Below are 26,600 nucleotides of genomic sequence, written 5' to 3'. Positions count from 1 at the left end.
GTGAGTGAGTGAGTGTGTGAGTGAGTGAGTGTGTGAGTGAGTGAGTGAGTGAGTGAGTGAGTGAGTGAGTGAGTGAGTGAGTGAGTGTGTGTGTGAGTGAGTGAGTGAGTGAGTGAGTGAGTGAGTGAGTGAGTGAGTGAGTGAGTGAGTGAGTGTGTGAGTGAGTGTGTGTGTGAGTGTGTGAGTGAGTGAGTGAGTGAGTGAGTGAGTGAGTGAGTGAGTGAGTGAGTGAGTGAGTGAGTGAGTGAGTGTGTGAGTGTGTGAGTGAGTGAGTGAGTGAGTGTGTGTGTGAGTGTGTGAGTGAGTGAGTGAGTGTGTGTGTGAGTGTGTGTGAGTGAGTGAGTGAGTGAGTGAGTGAGTGAGTGAGTGAGTGTGTGAGTGTGTGAGTGTGTGAGTGAGTGAGTGAGTGAGTGAGTGAGTGAGTGAGTGTGTGAGTGAGTGTGTGAGTGAGTGAGTGAGTGAGTGAGTGAGTGTGTGAGTGAGTGAGTGAGTGAATGTGTGAGTGAATGTGTGAGTGAGTGAGTGAGTGAGTGAGTGAGTGAGTGAGTGAGTGAGTGAGTGAGTGAGTGAGTGAGCTTTAGTGTGTGTGTGTCTGTGATGTTCATATGTTTATTTGTGTGTGCTGATTAACACTGATGAAAGCGCTGTGCTGTGATCTCAGAGCGGTGTGTGTTGTTCTGACATGAGCTCCGTCCTGAGCTCCATCTGCTTCGGTGTTGGCGGATCTCGAGTGTGTGAGCTGATGAAGCTGCGGGAGAAGCTGCTCTCGGGGTCACGGGGTCACAGACCCAACGGCGTGCTGACCGCAGTGAGCCGAGAGCTCGGCCGTCTCTCTAAGGTATCGCTGACAGCCTGATAATGAGAGTGCAGTGCATTCATGAGCCGGAGCACAGGCTGGGAAACAAGTGTGCATGCCATTCCTGCCTGTGGAGCTCAAGTTTGCAATATTCACTCACCTAAAGGATTATTAGGAGCACACACTAATACTGTGTTTGACCCTTTCGTCTTCAGAACTGCCTTAATTCTACGTGGCATTGATCAACAAGCTGCTGAAAGCATTCTTTAGAAATGTCGGCCCATATTGATAGGAGAGCATCTTGCAGTTGATGGAGATTTGTGGGATGCACATCCAGGGCACGAAGCTCCCGTTCCACCACATCCCAAAGATGCTCTATTGGGTTGAGATCTGGGGACTGTGGCGGCCATTTTAGTACAGTCAACTCATTGTCATGTTCAAGAAACCAATCTGAAATGATTGGAGCTTTGTGACATGGTGCATTACCCTGCTGGAAGTAGCCATCAGAGGATGGGGACATCGTGGTCATAAAGGGATGGACATGGTCAGAAACAATGCTCAGGTAGGCCGTGGCATTTAAACGATGCCCAATTGGCACTAAGGGGCCTAAAGTGTGCCAAGAAAACATCCCCCACACCATTACACCACCACCACCAGCCTGCACAGTGGTAACAAGGCATGATGGATCCATGTTCTCATTCTGTTTACGCCAAATTCTGACTCTACCATCTGAATGTCTCAACAGAAATCGAGACTCATCAGACCAGGCAACATTTCTCCAGTCTTCAACTGTCCAATTTTGGTGAGCTCGTGCAAATTGTTGCCTCTTTTTCCTGTTTGTAGTGGAGATGAGTGGTACCCGGTGGGGTCGTCTGCTGTTGTAGCCCATCCGCCTCAAGGTTGTGTGTGTTGTGGCTTCACAAATGCTTTGCTGCATACCTCGGTTGTAACGAGTGGTTATTTCAGTCAAAGTTGCTCTTCTATCAGCTTGAATCAGTCGGCCCATTCTCCTCTGACCTCGAGCATCAACAAGGCATTTTCTCCCACAGGACTGCTGCAGACTGGATGCTCTTCCCTTTTCACACCATTCTCTGTAAACCCTAGAAATGGTTGTGTGTGTAAATCCCAGTAACTGAGCAGATTGTGAAATACTCAGACCGGCCCGTCTGGCACCAACAACCATGCCACGCTCAAAACGGCTTAAATCACCTTTCTGTCCCATTCTGACATTCAGTCTGGAGTTCAGGAGATTGTCTTGACCAGGACCACACCCCTAAATGCACTGAAGAACTGCCATGTGATTGGCTGATTAGATAATTTCATTCATGAGAAATTGAACAGGTGTTCCTAATAATCCTTTAGGTGAGTGAATAACAAAAAATACTGTAAAAAATAGCAGCTGTTGTTGCCAGTGTTTTACTGTTATAATACGGTAGCAACACTAACTTTTACACTATTAAAAAAAGAACATATTTCATTAACTGAAAAAATGTATATACCCAATCTGTTTTTTATTTAATTCTACTGCATTTCACACTGCTCTGTTCTCCATTACTCTTTCTATTCTGTGTAATTCTATAGCGTTTTACACTTCTCTGTTTTCAATTTCTCTTTTCTATTCCCTGTAATTCAATTGCGTTTTATCTGTTCTGTTTTCTAATCTGTTTAATTCTACTGTATTTATACTGTACTGTTCTCCATTTCTCTTTTCAGTTCTGTTTAATTCTATTGCATTTTATTGTAATAATGCTACTAGATCTATTACATTTCTGTCCCCTGTATTATATTATGGGAATTGAACTGGAAGATTGTATGTTTTAATTTGTTATCATTTATTTCAGGTTATTTCCTCCTGCTATAAATCTAGTGTGTTGCTCCTTTATAGTCCTTCAGGCTGCTCATATTCATGTGCATGTATTCTTTTAAGCAAATTACGTTATGATTACAAATGATGAAGCTCATTCGTTCAGAAATGATTTGTCCTGAGAAGCGTTCAGACAGAGATGGAGTGAGGAGGAGAATGGGTCAGACAGAACGTTTCTGTGTTCATCTCACCTCACGATGTGCAGCAGTTTTAGTTCTGCTTCAAATAGAGCAGCTCTAGACAGGATCAGGATTCATGCTTCATGTGTCTCATCATCACTCTTTCAGGCCTTCAGTCACCTGACCATAAACCCAAACCACCTGCGAATCCTGGGAGAACTGCCGCCTAACTTCAGGATCCTGCTGCTCCAGCACTCACAGGACAGGTGGGAGGGATTATATTATATTACAAAATGTACATGTAATACGGTTTGTAGATGGGAAGGAAGGAGGCGGGAACCGGCGAACGCTCAACAAACATTTATTTAAAGTAAAGAAACAAAATGAAAGTAAAACCGCGGGCAGCCCCTCACGGACGACTGCCCGCAAACACACACAAAATAAAACGTGGGCAGCCCCTTACGGACGACTGCCCACAAACACATAAACAAAACTAAACATAAAATCCAGGCCTGGTCCTCTCTCGTCTTCCGCAGCTCTTGCTCCTCCTTATATGCTCCCGTCACATGGCCGCGAGACGAGACCGGTGTGCCACGCAGCTGGCACTCGTGAACATTAATCACCGGCCCGCTCTCGCGGTCCCTCGCCCCGCTGCCTGTCACACCACAGTACGTTAGATTCATGTTTTTGGCAGATGCTTTCAAAACAGCTTCATTCAATGATGCAAACTTCATCAAATATGAAACAAAATTCATTTCCGGCTGTAAAGCAGCTCTACAGCAGACAATAGAGTCACATTACACTGACCCGCTCTACATTCTGTTTCCTATTCTGCTCTGCTCTTCTCTTCTGTTTTATTTTATTCTCTGTTGTATTCTGCTGTACAGTATTTTACACTTTCTGTTTAATTGTACGCTGCTCTGTTCTCTTATACTTTATTCTTTTATTCTTTTATTTTGTTGCATTTTACACTGCTCTGTTCTTCATTACTCTTTTCTATTCTGTTTCATTCTATTGCACTTTATACGGTTCTGTTTTAAATTCTGTTTAATTATATTGCATTTATGCACTGCAAAAAATGCTTTTCTTACTTAGTATTTTTGTCTTGTTTTGGGGAAAAATAACTCAAAATGAAGAGAGTTTTTGATTAAAATAAGATAAATAATCTGCCAATGGGGTGAGAAAAATAATCTTGTTTTCTGTTTGAATTAAGATTATTTTTCTCACCCCATTGGCAGATTATTTATCTTATTTTAATCAAAAACTCTCTTCATTTTGAGTTATTTCCCCCAAAACAAGACAAAAATACTGAGTAAATACAGTGTGCTGTTCTGTTCTCAATTTCTCTTTTCTCTTCTGTTTAATTCTTTGGCATTTTACAGTACACTATTCCACTCTGTCCTAATCTTTTCTGAAAGATCATTGTGTAATTTTACTGAGCTCTTGATTTTATTTTAAAGTCATTTAGGAGCTTGCGCCTGCTGTTCCTGTACTGGCCACTAGGTGTGAGTGTTTGTGGTCAGACGGCTGCGATCGGGCATTCAGTGGATTCTCAGTAGCAGTAAAACTCTCGTTGTTCTGTCTGACATGACTAAATCTTCTCATTCTGTCAGCTCCATCTGTGCCACACACACACACACACACACACACACACACACACACACACACACACACACACACACACCCTACCTGTCACAGGAAACATTCTGCATTTTTACATTTTCAAAAAAACATAATTTAGTATGTCTGCTCCCCACAATGTAATATAAACAAGTACACACACACACACACACACACACACACACACACACACACACACACACACACACACACACACACACACAACACACACACACACACACACACACACACACACACACACAGAGGAGCCGCTGCTGTGTGTAACCCGTGTCTGTCCTGTCATTGTGTAGTTCTGTGCTGTACGGCGGGTTCTATGAGAAGGTTAAAGCCGCAGACACCCAGAAAGGAAAGAGTGTGACAGGTAACCATCCCACCTTTATTAGCACACATGAGTGACTCTTATAAAAACAGGTCCAGGTCACATTTCTTCAGTATTTGTGTATGTGCATTATGTTTGCATTATAACCCAGTGTGTTTTGCACAGGTTTGATGAGGTATGAGCGCTGAGGTGTGTGTGTGTGTGTGTGTATGTGTGTGTGTGTGTGTGTGTGTGTGTGTGTGTGTTTGTGGCCTGGTAAACCCTACGTTATGGGGACAAAATGTCCCCACAAAGATGGTAATATCCGAAACCCTTGTCCTTGTGGGGACATTTTTTGGTCCCCATGAGGAAAACATCTTATAAATCATACTAAGTGATTTTTTTTTAATGTAATAGGTAGGTTTAGGGGCTGTGTGTGTGTGTGTGTGTGTGTGTGTGTGTGTGTGTGTGTGTGTGTGTGTGAGATGGGTAGGTTTAGGGGCTTTGTGTGTGTGTGTGTGTGTGATGGGTAGGTTTAGGGGCTGTGTGTGTGTGTGTGTGTGTGTGTGTGTGTGTGTGTGTGTGTGTGTTTGTGTGTGTGTGTGTGTGTGTGTGTGTGTTTGTGTGTGTGTGTGTGTGTGTTTGTTTGTGTGTGTGTGTGTGTGTGTGTGTGTGTGTGTGTGTGTGTGTGTGTGTGTGTGTGTGTGTGTGTGTGTGTGTGTGTGTGTGTGTGTGTGTGATGGGTAGGTTTAGGGGCAGGGGCAGTGTAGGGGGCATAGAATGTATAGTTTAAAAACCATTACGCCTACGGAAAGTCCACACAATCCACAATTGTGTGTGTGTGTGTGTGTGTGTGTGTGTGTGTGTGTGTGTGTGTGTTTCTGTTGGAGGTCTGATCTGCTCTAGACTGGTCAAGGCCTCCGTTCAGCGATCATCTCTGCTCCAGCTCCACAAACGCCTGCAGGAGTTCACACGTCTGAACGCACAGACACGCCACACACACGTGAGACAATTCAACAGCACATGAGCAAATCAAGTATTAAAAAATGATCATCAAAACACTCTCTTTCACTCTCGTTATAAAGGAAGGGAAAGATGGAAAGCTGGATGATCATTACAAAGCACTGCTTGAGGAAATGGAGAACTACCTGCATCCTGTTCTCTCACAGTTTGACTTTTCATGCTTTAGGTACTGAAACACACACACACACACACACACACACACACACACACACACACACACACACACACACACACACACACACACACACAAAACATTCTGCATTTTTACTTTCTCATAAAAACTCCTCCTGTGTGATTTATAAGCCTTTTGTAAAGTGGGGCCATGGGTAATGTCCTCATATTTCACCCTCTCCTGTAATACCTGTGTCATACCCATGGCATTATACACATTTGAGTCCTCATATGTCACAAAAACAAGCACACACACACACACACACACACACACACACACACACACACACACACACACACACACACACGACCTCATGAAATCATGTTTGACATTGGAGTTATTGCACCATTAAATGTGCCTTCTGCTCATTTCTGTTGCACCATTTTACCGTCCTGTGTGAACTATAAGACGCCCGTCTCTAATTTCCTCTTCTGTCTTATCACAGCGTTCGTTCTCCGTCCATCTCCACCCGAGCCAAAGACAAGGAAGACAAAACGACTGATAAACCTCTGCCGGGTACGAGCCACCTAAAACACCACACACGTCTAGACTCCTTTCAACACTGATAATAATCATAAATGTGTGTTGAGCATCAAATCATCATATCAGAATGATGTCTGAAGGATCATGCGGCACTGAAGACTGGAGTAATGATGATAAAAATAACTGGAATAAATCACACTTTACTACATTGCAAAAAATGCTCTTCTTCTCAGTATTTTTGTCTTGTTTCTAGTCCAAACATCTAAAAATTCTTAAAACAAGAAGTATTTACTAGACAAGCAAAAGTAATTGTCTTGTTTTGGGGAAAATAACTCAAAATGAAGAGAGTTTTTGCTTAAAATAAGATAAATAATCTGCCAATGGGGTGAGAGAAATAATCTTAATTCAAACAGAAAACAAGATTATTTTTCTCACCCCATTGGCAGATTATGTCACTCCCCTTTTTGAAAATATTCATGAAAATTCACTATCCAAACTTAAATGGTTGCAATTCAAGAATGCTTTGGAATATAGACATAAGTTTGGTCTCATTTTAAAGAAGACAGTCAGCAGAGTATTGCTCAAAAAAAAAAATAATAATAATAATAATAAATAAAAGTTATGGTAGTTTAAATGTACTGTAAATCAAATATACTGTACTAGATATTTAATATTTAATATAAATATATGTTACAAAATAATCTGTACTCAAAAATTACTATCAAATCAAAGCCATATGTCTAGTCAATTTGTGTTCCAAATTTGAAGTTGATATCACAAAAATTGAAGTTCCCATGAGGTTTTGTTTAGGCGTTGTACCCCAAATAGCCACCGGGTGTCATTGAAATTCCATTGATATTTTTTAATGGAATACATTTTATTTTTCCTTTATTTTTCCTGTGTCAAATGTATATATTTTTGTGTAAATATCACAAAACAGTTTGGAACCGTGAGACTCAGACCTTTCCGACGATATGTGTTTTGTCAAGATTAGAAAAGGTTTTTATTCTAAAATAGTTAAATAAATATGAAACATGACGACGCCACTTGGGGAGGAGCCTGCTAGAATAATTTAGAGCACCGTTTCCATGGTAACGCAAGATCCGATTTCAAAACGGTTTGCACAGGATGAATCTTGAGTTCGTAAGCTTTCGAATGATACATAGTTTGTCAACATTAGATCAGGATAAATATAGGATATAATTGTTTAAACATGCAGTGGCAAATGGGCCCACCGGTGGGCCAGTGACACTTAAGGGGTTTAGCGAAAACTCTCTTCATTTTGAGTTATTTTTCCTAAAACCAGACAATAATTTTTACTTGTCTAGTAAATGCTTCTTAATTTAAGAATTTTTAGATATTTTAACTAGAAACAAGACAAAAATACTAAGTAAGAAAAGCATTTTCCACATAGAAAAACAGCTGTTTTACACTGGAATAATATTTCACTGTTTTACTGTATTTATGATCAAATAAATGCAGCTTTTGTGGGCAGACGAGGCTTATGACATTAGCAGACAAACTTTTGACTTTGTGCTAGATTTTACATTCCCTCTAGTCTTCAGAGAAATATCTCTCCCAGCTCTTCTCCCATATATATTCAGCTGCTGTTACTAACGCTGTCGGGAAATGTTTCTCTGCTCTTCTGCGTGAGTTTGTATTGATATGTGCACATAAGAAGAGGTTTGATATGGAGATCAAACATGACATCTGAGGTGCTTTAAGGGCTGAAATATTGATCACATTCCCAGACCCGCGTCTGTGATCAAACCCGTCTTTAGCATGTCTGCTGTGGAATATGCACCAGGAAAAACTAACACTCAGAAGTTAAAGGAACTGTGTGTAAGAAATGAATCATAAAATGGCCCTGATCAGTCTCTAGACATTCAGAAATCATGTTCATGTCAAACACTTCCATCACTGACAGCAGTAGTCCGGCCAGGATATTGTCATTATAAAGTTGTTGCAGCTCAACTGATGTTGATGATGTCATGTTGTGTTTTGACATGAAGCTCCGCCCTCCACCGATCGACCAATCACGGAGTCAGTTGGGGTTGCCAGATTTGCTCTAGTTACCACAGCTGCAGATCTACAAACGTTCTGCTGATCCTGCAGCCAATCTGGCAACCTCGAGTCAGGGGGAAGAGGAGGGGGAAACACCGCTCTACAGTCATCTGAAAGGGATTGCAGTACCAGTTCTGGCCACAATCTAACACACACTTCCTTTAGCCATCATCTAATGCTAGCTTCATTTAAAGATGACCTATTACTAGTGTGTAATGTGTCTGAGGGTGACACAGGGAACTCCCTGAGTTTTCTTCCAAACCAACACGTCACAATATTCCTCATTATAATAATCTCCACTGCAGCATTAGCTCTTCTCTCTAAAACGTTTTAGAAAAGTCCATCTCTCTAAGCCCCGCCCCTCTGAGAGCTGCTCTGCTCTGATTGGTCAGATAGTCCAGCCTGTTGAGTTCTTCTCTATATCAGTGTCAGTGTTTCTGAACTCCTGAAACGCCTCCATTTTAGTTTTGAGTTTTCTTCCGGGAACTGACACGTCACAATATTCCTCATTATAATAATTAATGCGGATAATAAAGGAGCGGGGCCTGGTTGAGTTAGTTAGTCGTGTGGAAACTGCCACACTGCAAAAAATGCTCTTCTTACTCAGTCATTCTGTCTTGTTTCTCGTTTAAATATCGAACAATTCTTAAATCAAGATGCATTTACTAGATCAGTAAAACAACATAAGATATTTTACTTGTTTTCTGGGTAAAAATATCTAAATGAAGTGAGTTTTTGCTTAAAACAGGCAAAATGATCTGCCAATGGGGTGAGAAAAATAATCTTATTTCTGTTCGGAAACAAGATTTCAATCAGAAATAAGATTATTTTTCTCACCCCATTGGCAGATCATTTTGCCTGTTTTAAGCAAAAACTCACTTCAGTTTGATTTAATTTTCAACAAAACAAGAACAAATATCTCATGTTGTTTTACTGATCTAGTAAATGCATCTTGATTTAAGAATATTTAGATATTTAGACTGGAAACAAGACAAAATAATAAGTAAGAAGAGCATTTTTTGCAGTGCAGTTATGGTAAGGGGTGGAACATTACTCAAACACCTATCAGAGCACAGTGTGCTTTTCAAAAGGCGGGGCTTTATAGAGACAGTGTTACTGAAAGACTGGGAAAAGAGGAGCCGCAACAATGGAGAATACGATGAAAAAAATCAACATTCAAGCAGGAAAACCTGGCATAATAGATGCTGAACGTGTGTGTGTGTGTGTGTGTGTGTGTGCGTGTATGTGTGTGTGTGTGTGTGTGTGCGTGTGTGTGTGTGTGTGTGTGTGTGTGTGTGTGTGTGTGTGTGTGTGTGTATGTGTGTGTGTGTGTGTGTGTGTGTGTGTGTGTGTGTGTGTGTGTGTGTGTGTGTGTGTGTGTGTGTGTGTGTGTGTGTGTGTGTGTGTGTGTGTGTGTGTGTGTGTGTGTGTATGTGTGTGTGTGTGTGTGTGTGTTCTCCAGATCCCGGTGAGCCTGTGGTGATTCTCGCTGACCGGATGTTGTTGGAGCTCCCATTAGAAGCGTTGAGCGTCCTACAGGCGGATGGCATCAGCTCCGTGTCTCGAGACTTCTCTCTGCAGGTTCTTCATGCTCGTCTACAGACGCACGCCGCAGGTCAGTTTGTGCTGAACGCCATCCATCTCTTCAGATGTTGCCACAAAAATATGAAGCGGCACAACTGTTTTTAATATTGATAATAATAACTTTTTTTGAAAGAGGTTGAACGTTTTGTCGCACAGGGGTGCGTTTCCCAAAAGCATCGTTAGCCAACAATGGTCGCAAATTCTGTTGTTATTAACACACACTGCAGAAAAATGCTCTTCTTCCTCAGTATTTTTGTCTTGTTTCTAGTCCAAACATCTAAAGATTCTTAAATCAAGAAGTATTTACTAGACAAGCAAAAGTAATTGTCTTGTTTTGGGGAAAAATAACTCAAAATGAAGAGAGTTTTTGCTCAAAATAAGATAAATAATCTGCCAGAGGTAAACTAAATAATTGTTCTCACCCCATTGAGAAAACAATTGTCGTGTATTTTTCCCCAAAACAAGACAATTACTTTTGCTTGTCTAGTAAATACTTCTTGCTTTAAGAATTTTTAGATGTTTGGACTAGAAACGAGACAAAAATACTGAGTAAGAAAAGCATTTTTTCGCAGTGCAACCTGAACGGACCTTCAAATGTTCCAGGGAATCGAGTGAGTAAGTGTTTGGTTTGCTCTGTGAAACATGCAGCTTTTTCCTAGTATCACCTGAGAGATTTCAGCGTCCTCAGCAGAGCGTCTCAGTTTATAAAGTTCACTTTAACAGTTTTAAAGATGAAGCTGCTCGGGGCGACGAGAGCCAGAGGAAATCGAAACACATCCTGAGGTATTTCTGTCGGAGAGTTAATCAGTTTTCATTCACAAACCCCCGAATAAAAACCACATGCTAATAGGAAATACTCTGCCAGGATTTACCACCTCGTAATCTCTTTAAAATTCAAATGTGCCGTTGCATTTGGGACATGTTTTACATTTTTATTTGCGTAATTAATTAATTCATTTTCAACTCGTGCTCGGCTGCTGCGTGTAAATTGACAAATTAAAAACTAAACGGCTCGACACTTGAAGGCTTTCCTGAGCACTCTTACGCATCGAGACATTTCCATACGCCGCTTACTGGATTAAAGGAAAGGGAAGGTGTGAGATCTCTCTAACTGGCAAAGCAAAGTTTAAGTACACTTTACACACACTTACACTGCAAAAAATGCTTTTCTTACTTAGTATTTTTGTCTTGTTTCTAGTCCAAACATCTGAAAATTCTTAAAAGAAGAAGTATTTACTAGACAAGCAAAAGTAATTGTCTTGTTTTGGGGAAAATAACTCTAAATGAAGAGAGTTTTTGCTTAAAATAAGATAAATAATCTGCCAATGGGGTGAGAAAAATAATCTTAAAACAACATTCGGCATACATATCGTATTGTGAGTTTAGTATCGAGATACATATCGAATCGTGACACAAGCTCAACAGCTCTGTGTTTTCCCGCCGTTAGATCCGTGTTTTCCCGCCGTTAGATCCGTGTTTTCCCGCCGTTAGATCCGTGTTTTCCCGCCGTTAGATCCGTGTTTTCCCGCCGTTAGATCCGTGTTTTACCACTGTTAGATCCGTGTTTTCCCGCCGTTAGATCCGTGTTTTACCACTGTTAGATCCGTGTTTTCCCGCCGTTAGATCCGTGTTTTCCCGCCGTTAGATCCGTGTTTTCCTGCCGTTAGATCCGTGTTTTCCCGCCGTTAGATCCGTGTTTTCCTGCCGTTAGATCCGTGTTTTCCCGCCGTTAGATCCGTGTTTTCCCACTGTTAGATCCGTGTTTTCCCACTGTTAGATCCGTGTTTTCCCGCCGTTAGATCCGTGTTTTTCCCACCGTTAGATCCGTGTTTTCCCACTGTTAGATCCGTGTTTTCCCACTGTTAGATCCGTGTTTTCCCGCCGTTAGATCCGTGTTTTCCCACTGTTAGATCCGTGTTTTCCCACTGTTAGATCTGTGTTTTACCGCTGTTAGATCCGTGTTTTCCCACCGTTAGATCCGTGTTTTCCCACCGTTAGATCCGTGTTTTACCACTGTTAGATCCGTGTTTTACCACTGTTAGATCCGTGTTTTCCCGCCCTTAGATCCGTGTTTTCCCACTGTTAGATCCGTGTTTTCCCACTGTCACGATTCTCTGAAAGAGGACTCAAATGCAGGAATGAGTGATCAGGGGTTTATTGACATAACAGAAGATGAAGACAGGGAATGGTGAGGAGGAGCACACAGTCCAAACAGTGGCAGATAAGGAACACAATAGCAGGCAGAAAGAGCAACCACTATAACCAGCTCCAGTAGATTGTAGACTGGAGAGCAGAACTGTCAGAGCACAGCAAGACCAGAGGAAACCTGCGATGGCTAGGCAGGGATCCTAGGGCAATGCAATCAGGTATCTCAGGAAACACACCAAACTGCTGCTAGACCAATAGAACAGGCTGCCAGGGAAGCTCTGCTTGCAGGACAGAAATTAGAGACACAGGAAACAAGGCAGGACCAAACAGCAGTACTCACATATAGCCTAACAGCACACGTAGGCACAACAAATAACGAACCAGCAACACATGAGGGAAAAAGCACACATTATAAAGGGAGCAGAGGACATGAGGAACAGGTGAACACACTCAGACAACCAAGGAGCAGGGAAGGGTGAGCACACTCAGATAAGGAACAGGTGAGCACACAATTAGTGAAACAAGGACTAAACAAGGGGGTGTGGTAACAGGAAACAAGGAGGTGGGACACAAGGAGCACAGGGCAAACACAAACTAAGACAGAGACATGTGTTCAAGCACAACACAAACAAAGACACACTAAACAGAGACAAAATAGACAGAGCTGTCAGAGGAGAACCCTGACAGTACCCCCCATCCAATGGACGCCTCCAGGCGTCCAAACCAGGCATCGAAATCCCCGATGACACCAACTGGGGGGGCAGGTGGGGCATAAACATTGAAGTCCCAAACTGGCCAGGGAACACAGAAGGAAAGGAGGGGCGGGTGGGAATAGAACCGGGCAAAATATTACTGGCTGGATTGGGAGGTGCTGGCTTAGGGAAACCATAACCAGAAAACACAGAGGGTGGGAAGGGGGGGGTGGGAACTTGACTGGGGAGACCCTTCGATACAGGGAATGGCCTAACGGGTCTGGGTTTCCAATTGGGCTTGGTAGATTCAGGGGAAATGACAGAATATGTAAAGGCTCCTGAAACAGAATCTAGGACTTCAGGGACCGACACAGTCTTAGGGATTAAACCTTGATTGGGGAAGGACTTGGGAGTGAACTCAGGGGCCATGGCCAGACTGGCAGGAAGGGTGTGTGTCAGGGGAATGAGTTCAGGAGAGACATAGACGGCCTCAGGCACTGACACAGAACCGTGCCCTGTGGCTGCAGGGATAGCTACTGGACTTAACTCTGGGGTGCCCTTGGGGACTGCAGAGATGCCCTCAATGGCCTCAGGAACAGATCTTGGGCTTGACTCGGAAAGGTCAGTCTGGGCTGCACTGGCGTTCTCTGGGACAGACTTGGGAGCGCCCTCCTGGGCCGCACTGGCCGGCTCGGGGACTGACTCTGTAGCGGTCTCCTGGGCTTGACTGGAAGGCACTGGGGCGGCCTCCTCTGACGCGGGCTCTAGAAGGCCTCCTCTGACGCGGGCTTTGGGACGGCCACCTCTGAAGCGGGCTCTGGGACGGCCACCTCTGAAGCGGGCTCTGGGACGGCCACCTCTGAAGCGGGCTCTGGGACGGCCACCTCTGAAGCGGGCTCTGGGACGGCCACCTCTGAAGCGGGCTCTGGGACGGCCACCTCTGAAGCAGGGCTCTGGCACAGAAGGCGAAGCCCTCACTGGATTTGGAACAGGAGATGGAGCCGACACTGGACTACGCTTAGGGGCTGGAGCCTCTTGATTCAGGCCCTCCTGGAAAAATGGGCTAGGGACCCCTAGAAGGGCATCTGACCTGCCAATATAGGCCCTCCTCTTCCTCCACCTGCGAGGGCATGACAATTTGTACTCGACTTCGCTCTCGGCAGCGGGCTCGGGGACTGCGCTCTCGGCAGCGGGCTCGGGGACTGCGCTCTCGGCAGCGGGCTCGGGGACTGCGCTCTCGGCAGCGGGCTCGGGGACTGCGCTCTCGGCAGCGGGCTCGGGGACTGCGCTCTCGGCAGCGGGCTCGGGGACTGCGCTCTCGGCAGCGGGCTCGGGGACTGCGCTCTCGGCAGCGGGCTCGGGGACTGCGCTCTCGGCAGCGGGCTCGGGGACTGCGCTCTCGGCAGCGGGCTCGGGGACTGCGCTCTCGGCAGCGGGCTCGGGGACTGCGCTCTCGGCAGCGGGCTCGGGGACTGCGCTCTCGGCAGCGGGCTCGGGGACTGCGCTCTCGGCAGCGGGCTCGGGGACTGCGCTCTCGGCAGCGGGCTCGGGGACTGCGCTCTCGGCAGCGGGCTCGGGGACTGCGCTCTCGGCAGCGGGCTCGGGGACTGCGCTCTCGGCAGCGGGCTCGGGGACTGCGCTCTCGGCAGCGGGCTCGGGGACTGCGCTCTCGGCAGCGGGCTCGGGGACTGCGCTCTCGGCAGCGGGCTCGGGGACTGCGCTCTCGGCAGCGGGCTCGGGGACTGCGCTCTCGGCAGCGGGCTCGGGGACTGCGCTCTCGGCAGCGGGCTCGGGGACTGCGCTCTCGGCAGCGGGCTCGGGGACTGCGCTCTCGGCAGCGGGCTCGGGGACTGCGCTCTCGGCAGCGGGCTCGGGGACTGCGCTCTCGGCAGCGGGCTCGGGGACTGCGCTCTCGGCAGCGGGCTCGGGGACTGCGCTCTCGGCAGCGGGCTCGGGGACTGCGCTCTCGGCAGCGGGCTCGGGGACTGCGCTCTCGGCAGCGGGCTCGGGGACTGCGCTCTCGGCAGCGGGCTCGGGGACTGCGCTCTCGGCAGCGGGCTCGGGGACTGCGCTCTCGGCAGCGGGCTCGGGGACTGCGCTCTCCGGAAAATTTAACTCTGTAGCCAGGACAGGCTTGACCAAAACTTGTGTGGCCTTGATAAGACCTGCAAGACATTTAGAGAAAGCCTCAGCAGCACTGTCAATGGGCAGCTTGGGGACGGCCTCTGTGAATATTACAGGAATGGCAGAAATGGTCTCTGAGGGCATGACCTGACTGGTAACTGGCTTAAAAGCTTTCACAGGACTCGATACCGCTGGAGCTAGAGAATGGAGAATAGTAGGCTGCTTTGCACAGACCTTTTTCTTCTTACGCTTTCGTCGGGTTGACCCTGTGTGCTTGACTGCCTCTGTAGTATCTGCAGCCAACTCGGCCAACCCAGGCAGGATAGCGGTGACCTTCATCGACTCAGTAACTGAAACAGGCCTGGCAGACTCTGAAGTAAAAGGAACAGATCTAATTGACTCAGGGACTACACTTGACTTGCCTGACTCAGGAATAATCTTGGCAGACACCGGAAAACCAGAGGTTGATTTGGGAGACTCTGAAGTGGCTGGAACGGCCATAATTGTCTGAGGCGCAAGTGCGGTTGACTTGATTGGTTCTTGAATAACAGAGGTAGACAGGTCTGGTTCAAGAATGGCAGAACGTGACTTGGACTTAGTGACTGCAACTAACCTGGTTGCCTGGGAGAAGATAGCAGTTGGCTTGACTGGCTCTGGGGTAGCCAGAGCAGTCTCAGATGACTCCGTGGTAGGGGTGATGGACTGGACCACCTTTCTCTCTCTGGACCTTAGTCTCTTGGTAGAGGCCAGGAGAGGATCATGAACATGACGTGACAGCCGGGGAAGAGTGGAGAGTTTCCTGCAAGTAGATTCAGATGGAATTGGCATACCTCCATGACAGCGAAGACAAAGGTACCGGGAGAAACCCCAGAAATCTAGACTCCTGAGAGAATCCATCTCCCATGCAGGCAGGGGGTCATCTAAGCAGGTGTTAAATATGTCCTTGAGCGCAGCATCATTATAATCTAGCCCCACAGCCATGGTCCAGAAAAACTGGGCAAAACCCCCTATACCCAAGCCCTCCTGGCGAAGAGCAGACAGGCATCGATGGCGGGCCACTCTCTCCCGGAGGTTAGCAGGTGGCAGGATTCTGATACTCATTCTGCTGAGTCCAATGCTGGCTGGTTCGTTCTGTCACGATTCTCTGAAAGAGGACTCAAATGCAGGAATGAGTGATCAGGGGTTTATTGACATAACAGAAGATGAAGACAGGGAATGGTGAGGAGGAGCACACAGTCCAAACAGTGGCAGATAAGGAACACAATAGCAGGCAGAAAGAGCAACCACTATAACCAGCTCCAGTAGATTGTAGACTGGAGAGCAGAACTGTCAGAGCACAGCAAGACCAGAGGAAACCTGCGATGGCTAGGCAGGGATCCTAGGGCAATGCAATCAGGTATCTCAGGAAACACACCAAACTGCTGCTAGACCAATAGAACAGGCTGCCAGGGAAGCTCTGCTTGCAGGACAGAAATTAGAGACACAGGAAACAAGGCAGGACCAAACAGCAGTACTCACATATAGCCTAACAGCACACGTAGGCACAACAAATAACGAACCAGCAACACATGAGGGAAAAAGCACACATTATAAAGGGAGCAGAGGACATGAGGAACAGGTGAACACACTCAGACAACCAAGGAGCAGGGAAGGGTGAGCACACTCAGATAAGGAACAGGTGAGCACACAATTAGTGAAACAAGGACTAAACAAGGGGGTGTGGTAACAGGAAACAAGGAGGTGGGACACAAGGAGCACAGGGCAAACACAAACTAAGACAGAGACATGTGTTCAAGCACAACACAAACAAAGACACACTAAACAGAGACAAAATAGACAGAGCTGTCAGAGGAGAACCCTGACACCCACTGTTAGATCCGTGTTTTCCCGCCGTTAGATCCGTGTTTTCCCACTGTTAGATCCGTGTTTTCCCGCCGTTAGATCCATGTTTTCCCACTGTTAGATCCGTGTTTTCCCGCTGTTAGATCCGTGTTTTCCCACTGTTAGATCCGTGTTTTCCCACTGTTAGATCCGTGTTTTCCCACTGTTAGATCCGTGTTTTCCCACTGTTAGATTCTCACCTTTTTTACCCCTCATCTGTTTGCATCCCTGAACATCACAGACCCGTTCAGAGCGTTTCATCTGTACTGCAAAAAAAATGCTCTCTTATTTACAAATGTCTTGTAAGTCAAAATACATTTACTAGATCAGTAAAACGACATAAGATTTTTTTGTTTTGTTTTGTTGAAAATAATATCAAACTGAAGTGAGTTTTTGCTTAAACAGGCAAAATGATCTGCCAATGGGGTGAGAAAAATATTCTTGTTGTCTTTTTGGATTAAGATTATTTTTCTTACCCTATTGCCAGATTATTTTGCTTATTTTTTGCAGTGTGACAACATCTCTTGCATTTACAGTGTCCAAACCAAAAATAACCACACAAACACAATAATCAGGCCACAGTCTACAAGTAGGTCCTGATATATGGGGCAGCGGGAGCCTCGTGGTTGAGAAATGGGCCGAGACACACATGAGGTCGTCGATTCGATCCCAAATGGCGGCTGTTCAGGCTCGGTGCCTTTGGGCAAGGTGATTTCACAGCAATTCTGGCTCATCTGTACGGTCACATTCGTGAAGGTCTGCTGGCACTGAAACAGAACCGCACACGTCCTCCGTTTGCTCGTTCCTCTTTAAATTTTTTATTCATATTGTTCTAGATATTTTTTGCCACTAACCTCAAAAAAGTTTGGACATTTGTATACAGCACATATAATAGCTCATCGAGTACAAAGACACACCATGCTCTTTTTATTTTTTCCTGAGGAATTTTAAATAAATCGTACACTGCAAAAAAAATTCTTGCACAGTAATTTTGTCTTGTTTCCAGTCTAAATATCTAAATATTCTTAAATCAAGATGCATTTATTATATAAATGCCTGTTTTAAGCAAAAACTCACTTCATTTTGATTTTATTTTTAATAAAACAAGGAAAAATATCTTGTTATTTTACTTATATAGTAAATGCATCTTGGTTTAATTTTTTAATTTTTTGTTGATATTTGGACTGGAAACAAAAAAAATGCTAAGTAAGAAACACATTTTTTGCAGTGTATGTGTCTATGGTAACGCTTTATTTTACAGTGTCCTTGTTACATGTTAAATTATTGTAGTTATACCTATAAATGATGAATAATTGCATGCAACTAACCCTCACCCAAACCCTATAGTAAGTGCATATAGTTAATTATAATTACTCATTTAAATGAATAATTACAGTTTAACAGACATCTTTAAATAAAGTGTAACCGTGTTTATATACCCGATCCCAAAAAGAGTCGGGACACTGTACAAATTGTGAATAAAAACAGAATACAATGATGTGGAAGTTTCAAATTTCAATATTTTATTCACAATACAACATAGATGACATATCAAATGTTTAAACTGAGAAAATGTACCATTTTAAGGGAAAAATAAGTTGATTTTAAATTTCATGGCATCAACACATTTCAAAAAAGTTGTGCCAAGGCCATGTTTACCGCTGTGTGTCATCCCCTCTTCTTTTTATATCAGTCTGCAAACGTCTGGGACTGAGGAGACGAGCTGCTCAAGTTTAGGAATAGGAATGTTGTCCCATTCTTGTCTAACACAGGCTTCTAGCTGCTCAACTGTCTTAGGTCTTCTTTGTCGCATCCTCCTCTTTATGATGCGCCAAATGTTTTCTATGGCAAGGCAAGTTTATTTGTATAGCACATTTCATACCCAATAGCAATTCAAAGTGCTTTACATAGAAATTATTTAAAATAGTGATAACATATGTATGAGAAATAAGAATACCATGTGTAAGAATTAAAAATAAAAATAGGGATAATTAAAACAGTTGTAAAGAGAGTTTAAAAAAATTAAATGGTCAAATACACAATAGTGGTCTGAAATAAAAAATAAACAACAACAAAATAAATAGTCAGATTGATACATCCAATCATTAAAGCGAATATCATTTATAATCTTTATGAGCGCTGTCTCTGTGCTGTGATGTGGACGGAAACCAGATTGAAAATTGTCATAGTATCCATTCGAGCTTAAGAATTTGTTCAACTCATTAAGACAACTTTTTCTATGATTTTGCCTATGAAGGGGAGATTTAAGATTGGCCTTCAGTTGCTCAGTATGGAGTTATCCAGATTTCTCTTTTTCAGAAGAGGCTTAACTACCGTGGTTTTAAGGGAGTTTGGAAAAGTCCCGTAGAGAAGTGAGGAGTTCACCACTTCTAGGAGATCTGCTTCCAAACAGTTAAACACACTTTTGAAAAAAGAAGTGGGGAGTGTGTCTAGGGCACAGGCTGATGTTTTAGGATGCTGTACCGTTTCTTTTAAAATTTTACCATCAATTGCTTCGAAATCTGACATAGTAATCTTCCGAGGGTTTGGTCTGATCTGACTGACCCCAGAGCAACTCGAGGATGTGCTGATCGCCTTTCTGATATTAATGCTTATCTGAGAAGAAGGAAGCAAACTCACTGCACTTTAAAAAAAAATATTGTTGGTTTAACTTAAAAAAGTGAGTAACCTGATTGCCTTAAAATTTTGAATTTATTGAAATAAAAATTTGAGTTGATACAATGAAGGAAATTGGTTTAATAAATAGAAACTCAAAATATTATTGTATCTGAACCACATAAATCATGAATGAATATCATGAAAATAGCACAATTTGACATCTTTCACTGAGTCATCACAAATAAAACAAGCACAATTATGTGACTCGGGGGGTTTGTTAGTCTCTCGACAGTAGCAAAAAGAGTGCGTGTGTAGTTTATGTTTCTGTTTATAATATTTGAGAAGAAGGTCTGTCTTTCCACATTGAAAGCATGAAGGGTGTCTTTATAGATGTTATAATGGACTACAAGTTTCATCTTCCGCCACATGCGTTCAGATTTCCTGCATTGTCTTTTCATTATTTGAACTGCTATTGAGTTCTTCAAGGTGCTTTTTGTTTGGTACTCTTTTTCCTGACTTTCAGAGGAGCAATATCATCAATTACACTCTTAACTTTTGAGTTAAAGGAGTCAAGGAGAAAATATAAACAATAAAATAATAACAATAATTTGATTTGCATAAAAAGTTAATACTTGTTCAATACAATCACTTAAGCAAAGTTTGTACTCTTTTCTGTTTATTTTAATAGAATTATTATATAAATAATTATAAAATATTTTTTTTGTTCAATAAATATACTGTCATTAAAATAATAATTTTAGAAATGCAAATTAATAAATACATTAAAATAAAATAAAATTTTTAAAAATGTTGCATTGCATTAGTAACAATACACACTATGATATTATAATAATATAATGTGATATAGTCATAATTTATTGTATGCTTTGTTTAATGTCATATTTTTTATTAATTAGTTTTAAATTAATTTCTAAGGTTTTTCATCATAAAAAATCTGATTATCTATATATTCATAATCTTATAGATTCTCATTTTCTGCATAAAATATAAAACTTCAAAAACATCAAATACTACATCATATTATATATATATATATATATATATATATATATATATATATATATATATATATATATATATATATTTAGTGCAATTATGATGTTAGGAAGATTAAAGCATTGTTTGTAAAGCTGTCACAGTAGTGATGTTTCTCATGCTGTGAAGAGGATTTTAATATTTCATAAGGATTCAAACGTCAACCTTTAGCATTTATCTTTTTCTTTGAATAATTGTTTCCCACTTCTTCAGAGCTCAGCACTAAAATGCCATATGCAAATGATTGCAGTAGTATTTGTTCAGTCTGTGCTGCTGTATAATAACAGTATCGGTCCATATAAGCTTTAAGACATGAGACAGTCATTAGCATAATTTGAACATCATATTTTAGGATAATGTCAGAAAGACGTAGAGCCAAGCAGTGCTTATACTAAAGCTATTTGTTATTTTACACCATATTTTGCATAATGCACTGAATAAATTACAGCATACAATGAGAAAATTCAATATTATACTAAATGTATTCATACGTTGATAGCAAAGTTTATTTCCTCCATGATTTATAGCTGGCACAAGCATAGTGTGCATTTGAAACACTTCTTGTCTTGTCCTTTTATGTGCAGGTATATGTATATATATATATATATATATATATATATATATATATATATATATATATATATATATATATATATATATATGCATTATGTTTTCCATCATCAGGGGCCAGTCATTGTTTCTTAGGGGCCAAGCACTGATCCGATCTTAGCGCTGCATTCGATACTATCGACCACAACATTCTTTTGAATAGGCTCAAAAATGATGTTGGCATTAGTGGAATTGCATTGGCATGGTTTAAATCGTACTCACCTGACCGTTATCAGACCGTTAAAGACCGTTGGCTTTCCTATTCTTCTTCCTCATAGAAACACGTGCGGGAAAGTTGTAAAATTTGGCACACTGATAGAGGACGGTCTGACCTAGCACCAGAGCAAATTTGGACTCTCTAACTCAATCCCTCTAGTGCTCTGTTCAAAGATGGCCTTTTGAACCATAAATGCTAAAAACAATCATCTTCCAATCATGGCAACACAAAGTTATGGAATTCAAGATGATTTGTCAAACTGCTCTTGAATATCTCGCAAACAAATTCAACGAAGAGCACGCCAAAATGGATGTGAGGCTATATCTCTGCAACGCTTTAGTGTATCCTGACCAAATTTGGTGTGTGTTATGACAACCATGATTTAAGGACATCTGCAAAGTTGCGGTGCAGTGCCACCTAGTAGTCAGGAGATATGATTTTTTTTTTATTTTGAGTACACCTTCTGAATGGTTTAGCCAACAGTCACAGCCTTCACGAAACTAGTCTCTTTAGATTGGGTGTAGCTTGCCGAGTCAAATCATACCTAACTTTCCCATATCAGCCATTTTGGCCTTTTTGAATTTTGTCGTAAAATATGTCTAAATAGACTCCTTGGGTCATGCTAAGATCATAGATTCCAATTTTGCCATAGTCAGCCGAATTTCCTGTCTGCCTTTTTGATTTTCTTTAAAAACCTACTTTTTCAAACTCCTCCTAAAGCATTTGTTTGATTTTCACCAGATTGGAGTCAGATCATCTTCAGACTGTGACGACACTATGTTATGGTTTTCGTGTCGATAAACCATTTTCATGTACTGCATCATCATGTTTGAGGCATGATGACCAAATGACTCTGAGACTATCTCTGCAGTGCTTTGGCAGATTGACACCAAACTTTGCATTTGTCATTGTCCTAACCCTAAACCCCATTCATTTCATAACAGCACCACCTTTGGTCAAAACTAGTGACAGTATTTATGATTTTTCAGCAATTTTGCCTTAAATCATCTTAATATGTCTTTAATTTCTCATTGTTGCAGGTCTGACGCTCCCAGCCATGAATAGTCATGCAGCTTTGTTTATTTATGTATCTTCATTCATCATCTGTCATTGTAGTCTATGGCATTTTAACATGAGCTCGATGAGATTCTGCTCCTTCTGGAGCCGCTCTAGTGGCCAGTGGAGGAACTGCAGTTTAAGTCACTTCAGTATTGGCTTCAACAGAAACTGGGGGAGGTTACACTTTCTAAAAAAAACATATTTTTTTCTTCATATTTCTTGCCTTATTTATTTTTTTGAATATCCACTCTGACAAAATTGATGAATTGTTCAAATGATCACCAGCCGGATTATTGCATCCTTCCGATAGCGACCCCTACTGGTCTTAAACTAAAAAAAAACAGTTGTGCTGCATCATAAAAAGTGACATTACAATCTCAGAACAAGGTTTTTGTGTAACTCTTTACAATAAGGTTGCTTTTGTTGTCATTAGTAAAGCTGTGTTAGTTAACATAACCTAGTATTTAGTTATCTTAGTGTAAACATTTTAGAATTATGTTCATTAGTTATCATTAGTTAATCTATTGACTAACATGAACTAACCGTCAGCAGTTCATGTGTTACCGTATTTGTTCAATCTTTGTTAACGTTAGTTAATTAAAATACAGCTGTCCGTGGTTTGTTCATGTTAGTTCACGGTGCATTAACTAATGTTAAGATTTTAATAATGCATTAGTAAATGTTGAAATTAAGATAAATAAATGCTTTATAAGGGCAGTTCATTATTAGTTAATGTTAACTAACGACCATTATTCTAACGTGTTACCATTTTAGTTAATCGTTTTGAGCTGATCAAAGAAAGTCACATTCGAATGTGATCGTGCAAAGCTGAAATTATTCAGTGTAATCTGTTTACGAGACTTTTGCTGGAGGCAGATTAATGACTTGTTGCATTAAATTCACAGTCGTTGATATTAAATGTCACTGGCCTTTGCGAGTTGCTGTAAGAGTTTGGCAAGAGTTGTTTTCCACATGTTTACACGCCAGCCGTCAGACACTCATTTCCTGTTTTAATCATCTTTCTTGTTGGTGACAGTTGAAAGTGACAATAAAAAGGAGGCCAAAGGTGGCAAAGGAGTCAAGGGGAGAGGCGATCAAAGCCGAGGCATCAAAGTGGTGAGTCTCCTAAATGAGCCTGGCGGACGCTGATAGAGACGCAGTATTGCTTTGGCGGCCTTCACACGTTTAGATGTTTCTTTTCTCCATCCTTCCCTTTTAACCGGCCTCTCTCTGTCAGTTATATAATGAGGACGCTGGCCGTCGTTCTCTGTGCTCATCTTCAGTTCCTCCTCCTCAGTTCATAATAAGTAAAGTGACCTTAAAGGCTGTACTTTCTTCTGCAGATGCCGGTCAATCGCGTCCCACCGCCACACACCATCCCAGTGGACACACACAAGTTCAGATGTATCCTTCACTTTAAAGCACCTTTATTTTCCATCTCATAAACGTCTGTGATGTGTGTGAAATGTCAGAGCGGTCATTCCACCGCTGGATCTAGTACTGTGAAATAGTTTATGGAAATACATTCTTAACACAGGCGTGAAGATGTAGTTGATGCCCAGGAGGAAGAGGAGGAGGAGGAGGGAAAGCAGGCTGGTGAGTGGAAACAGTTTCAAAAAGCAAACATTTTACTTCTGTAGTGTGAAAGCGTGTGTTTAATGGAGACAAAAGATGCATTGATGAATCGTTCACAATAAGACATACGATCTGAATACTTTTCAGGGCTTGACATTAACATGTGTCCAGGACAAGTGGATTTTCTGAAGGGGAAGTGAAAGAGAATTTTACTGACCCGACCAGACAAGTGGATTAAAAAGGCAATGATAAAAAAATAACTAGCGACACACCAAAATACAATAATGATCATTAATTTAGTGTAAGTGGCGATCGATAGTGCATAATAGTGTAGTATATAATGAACTGAAGGTGGCGCTGTTGGCGCTCCGCAGCCTCTCGAGGAGAAATCACAACACATGAGCGCCGCTCACACTGAGACACTGAGCTAAACATTCACAATGTGAAGTTTTTATATTTATAACATATGAGACAGTTAAACAACATCACACAACCAAGAGTGTGTTTTCCTGAATACCATCACGACTGAAGATGACACAGATTTCATATGACAGATCCATAAACAAATAAATAACATTTAGTCACTTACATTTTAGAGGAAATATTGACTGTTTTTGTTCTAGTTCAGCAGCGAAAATATTTCCAAACAGCAGAACCGTAACGCCTCTCACAGCAACAGTGTGTGTTACTGAATGATTCAGTATTTAAATGAATAGGTTGAATCAAACATTCAATGACCTGTTCGTAATCGACTGCTTCATTCTTGAATGATTCAGCCGTTTGAATGAATCGTTTAGATGAATCGACTCAATGACTCACTCATTAAGACTAACCTGCTGCCACCTACTGGAGGTTTAGTTTCATGTTTAAATGTAATTTCCAAAATGTGTTAATTCAAAAATACAAATCTCATAACATTATTTAATGCAGTTGTAATTTCTCAGTGTAAATTATTTAATTTGATTGGTAACAGCCCTATAGTGTCTTATTTTAATTTAATATATTGATCAAATTTAAGAATATAATATGAAACTTGAAGCATAGCCTATATTTAATAAGATTAGAAGAAAAATGCACTTTATCAAAGGTAAAAATATCACAACTATGCAAATTAAGTTTGCCAAACCTGATTGAACAGTGGTGAGAATATTGCTTCAGAATAAATCATATTTACAACTGAAAAATAAATAAATTTCAGGACAAGTGAAGGAGAAGCACATGAACATGCTTAATGTCGAGCCCTGCTTTTATTCATCAGGGATGCATTACATTTATCAAAAGTGACATTTATAATGTTACAAAAGATTCTGTTTTGTGAGTGTGAGTGTGAGTGTGTGTGTGAGTGTGTGTGTGTGTGTGTGTGTGTGTGTGTGTGTGTGTGTGTGTGTGTGTGTGTGTGTGTGTGTGTGTGTGTGTGTGTGTGTGTGTGTGTGTGTGTGTGTGTGTGTGTGTGTGTGAGTGTGTGTGTGTGTGTGTGTGTGTGTGTGTGTGTGTGTGTGTGTGTGTGTGTGTGAGTGAACGAGTGAGTGTGTGTGAGTGAGTGAACGAGTGAGTGTGTGTGAGTGAACGAGTGAGTGTGTGTGAGTGAATGAGTGTGTGTGAGTGAGTGAGTGAACAAGTGTGTGTGAGTGAACGAGTAAGTGTGTGAGTGAATGAGTGAGTGTGTGTGAGTGAACGAGTCAGTGTGTGTGAGTGAATGATTGTGTGTGAGTGAACGAGTGAGTGTGTGTGAATGAACGAGTGAGTGTGTGTGAGTGAATGAGTGTGTGTGTGTGTGAGTGAATGAGTGTGTGTGAGTGAACGAGTGAGTGTGTGTGAGTGAATGAGTGTGTGTGAGTGAACGATTAATTGTGTGAGTGAATGAGTGTGTGTGAGTGAATGAGTGTGTGAGTGAATGAGTGTGTGTGAGTGAATGAGTGTGTGAGCGTGAACGTGTGTGTGTGTGTGTGTGTGTGTGTGTGTGTGTGTGTGTGTGTGTGTGTGTGTGTATGAGTGTGTGTAATGAATAAGTTGAGTGTTATGGTGAACTTACCCTTGAATCTCCCCTGATTTGTTGAGATTGGAGCAGCCCAGCAGAAAGCATGAGAAAGACCCTCGACACACACGCTTTGCAATTTACAGCTCAGTGGGAAGGGCTGATCGGCCACGAACACACACGCAGGTCTGACGCCTCACATGAGCTTCCCTCTGCCCATGAAGCACATATTTTTAGAGCCTGACTCTTACCGTGAGTGTTAATGTGTGAACCGCTGTGTCCTCAGTCTTGCCGATCTGGAGCAGCTGCTGATGTCCTGTAGCGCTTTCATCTACTCTGGCATCAAGAGCTTCTTCTCCTGCTTTCCTCCAGCCAAGATGGCCTCCCTCAACCTATCCGGTATCAGTGTTTGCTAATATTTACAATTAGAATTTTTTTGTATTTGTTAGAATTTCCAAGGATCAACATTCTCCCCTAAAAGCGATCAGACTAAGCCGTAAGTCGTAGAGAGTTGAAACTTTGAGGGCTGGTAGTACTCACACCGCCTACAACGACACCAAAGCTCGTCCCAATCGGCCTGATGGTGGCGCTACAGCGCTCA

At 42.3% G+C, this 26,600-nt stretch overlaps 1 protein-coding gene across 1 annotated transcript in view; it reads left to right on the top strand.

The window, feature by feature from the left end:
- LOC137045571 (cilia- and flagella-associated protein 46) overlaps positions 1-26,600 on the top strand; it is a 139,618-nt gene that overhangs the window by 106,207 nt on the left and 6,811 nt on the right. The window contains 12 exon segments of the mRNA XM_067422279.1: positions 662-838; positions 2,948-3,045; positions 4,711-4,782; positions 5,607-5,721; positions 5,804-5,907; positions 6,359-6,429; positions 9,923-10,075; positions 23,486-23,565; positions 23,793-23,853; positions 23,995-24,045; positions 26,083-26,185; positions 26,286-26,398. Coding sequence (XP_067278380.1) covers positions 662-838; positions 2,948-3,045; positions 4,711-4,782; positions 5,607-5,721; positions 5,804-5,907; positions 6,359-6,429; positions 9,923-10,075; positions 23,486-23,565; positions 23,793-23,853; positions 23,995-24,045; positions 26,083-26,185; positions 26,286-26,398 — 1,198 coding nt within the window.

Source organism: Pseudorasbora parva, chromosome 17 (genome assembly GCF_024679245.1).
Source record: "Pseudorasbora parva isolate DD20220531a chromosome 17, ASM2467924v1, whole genome shotgun sequence".
In the NCBI taxonomy this organism is placed as follows: domain Eukaryota; kingdom Metazoa; phylum Chordata; class Actinopteri; order Cypriniformes; family Gobionidae; genus Pseudorasbora; species Pseudorasbora parva.
Note: the sequence above shows the minus strand (reverse complement) of the source record. Positions and strands in the feature narration are given on the sequence as shown.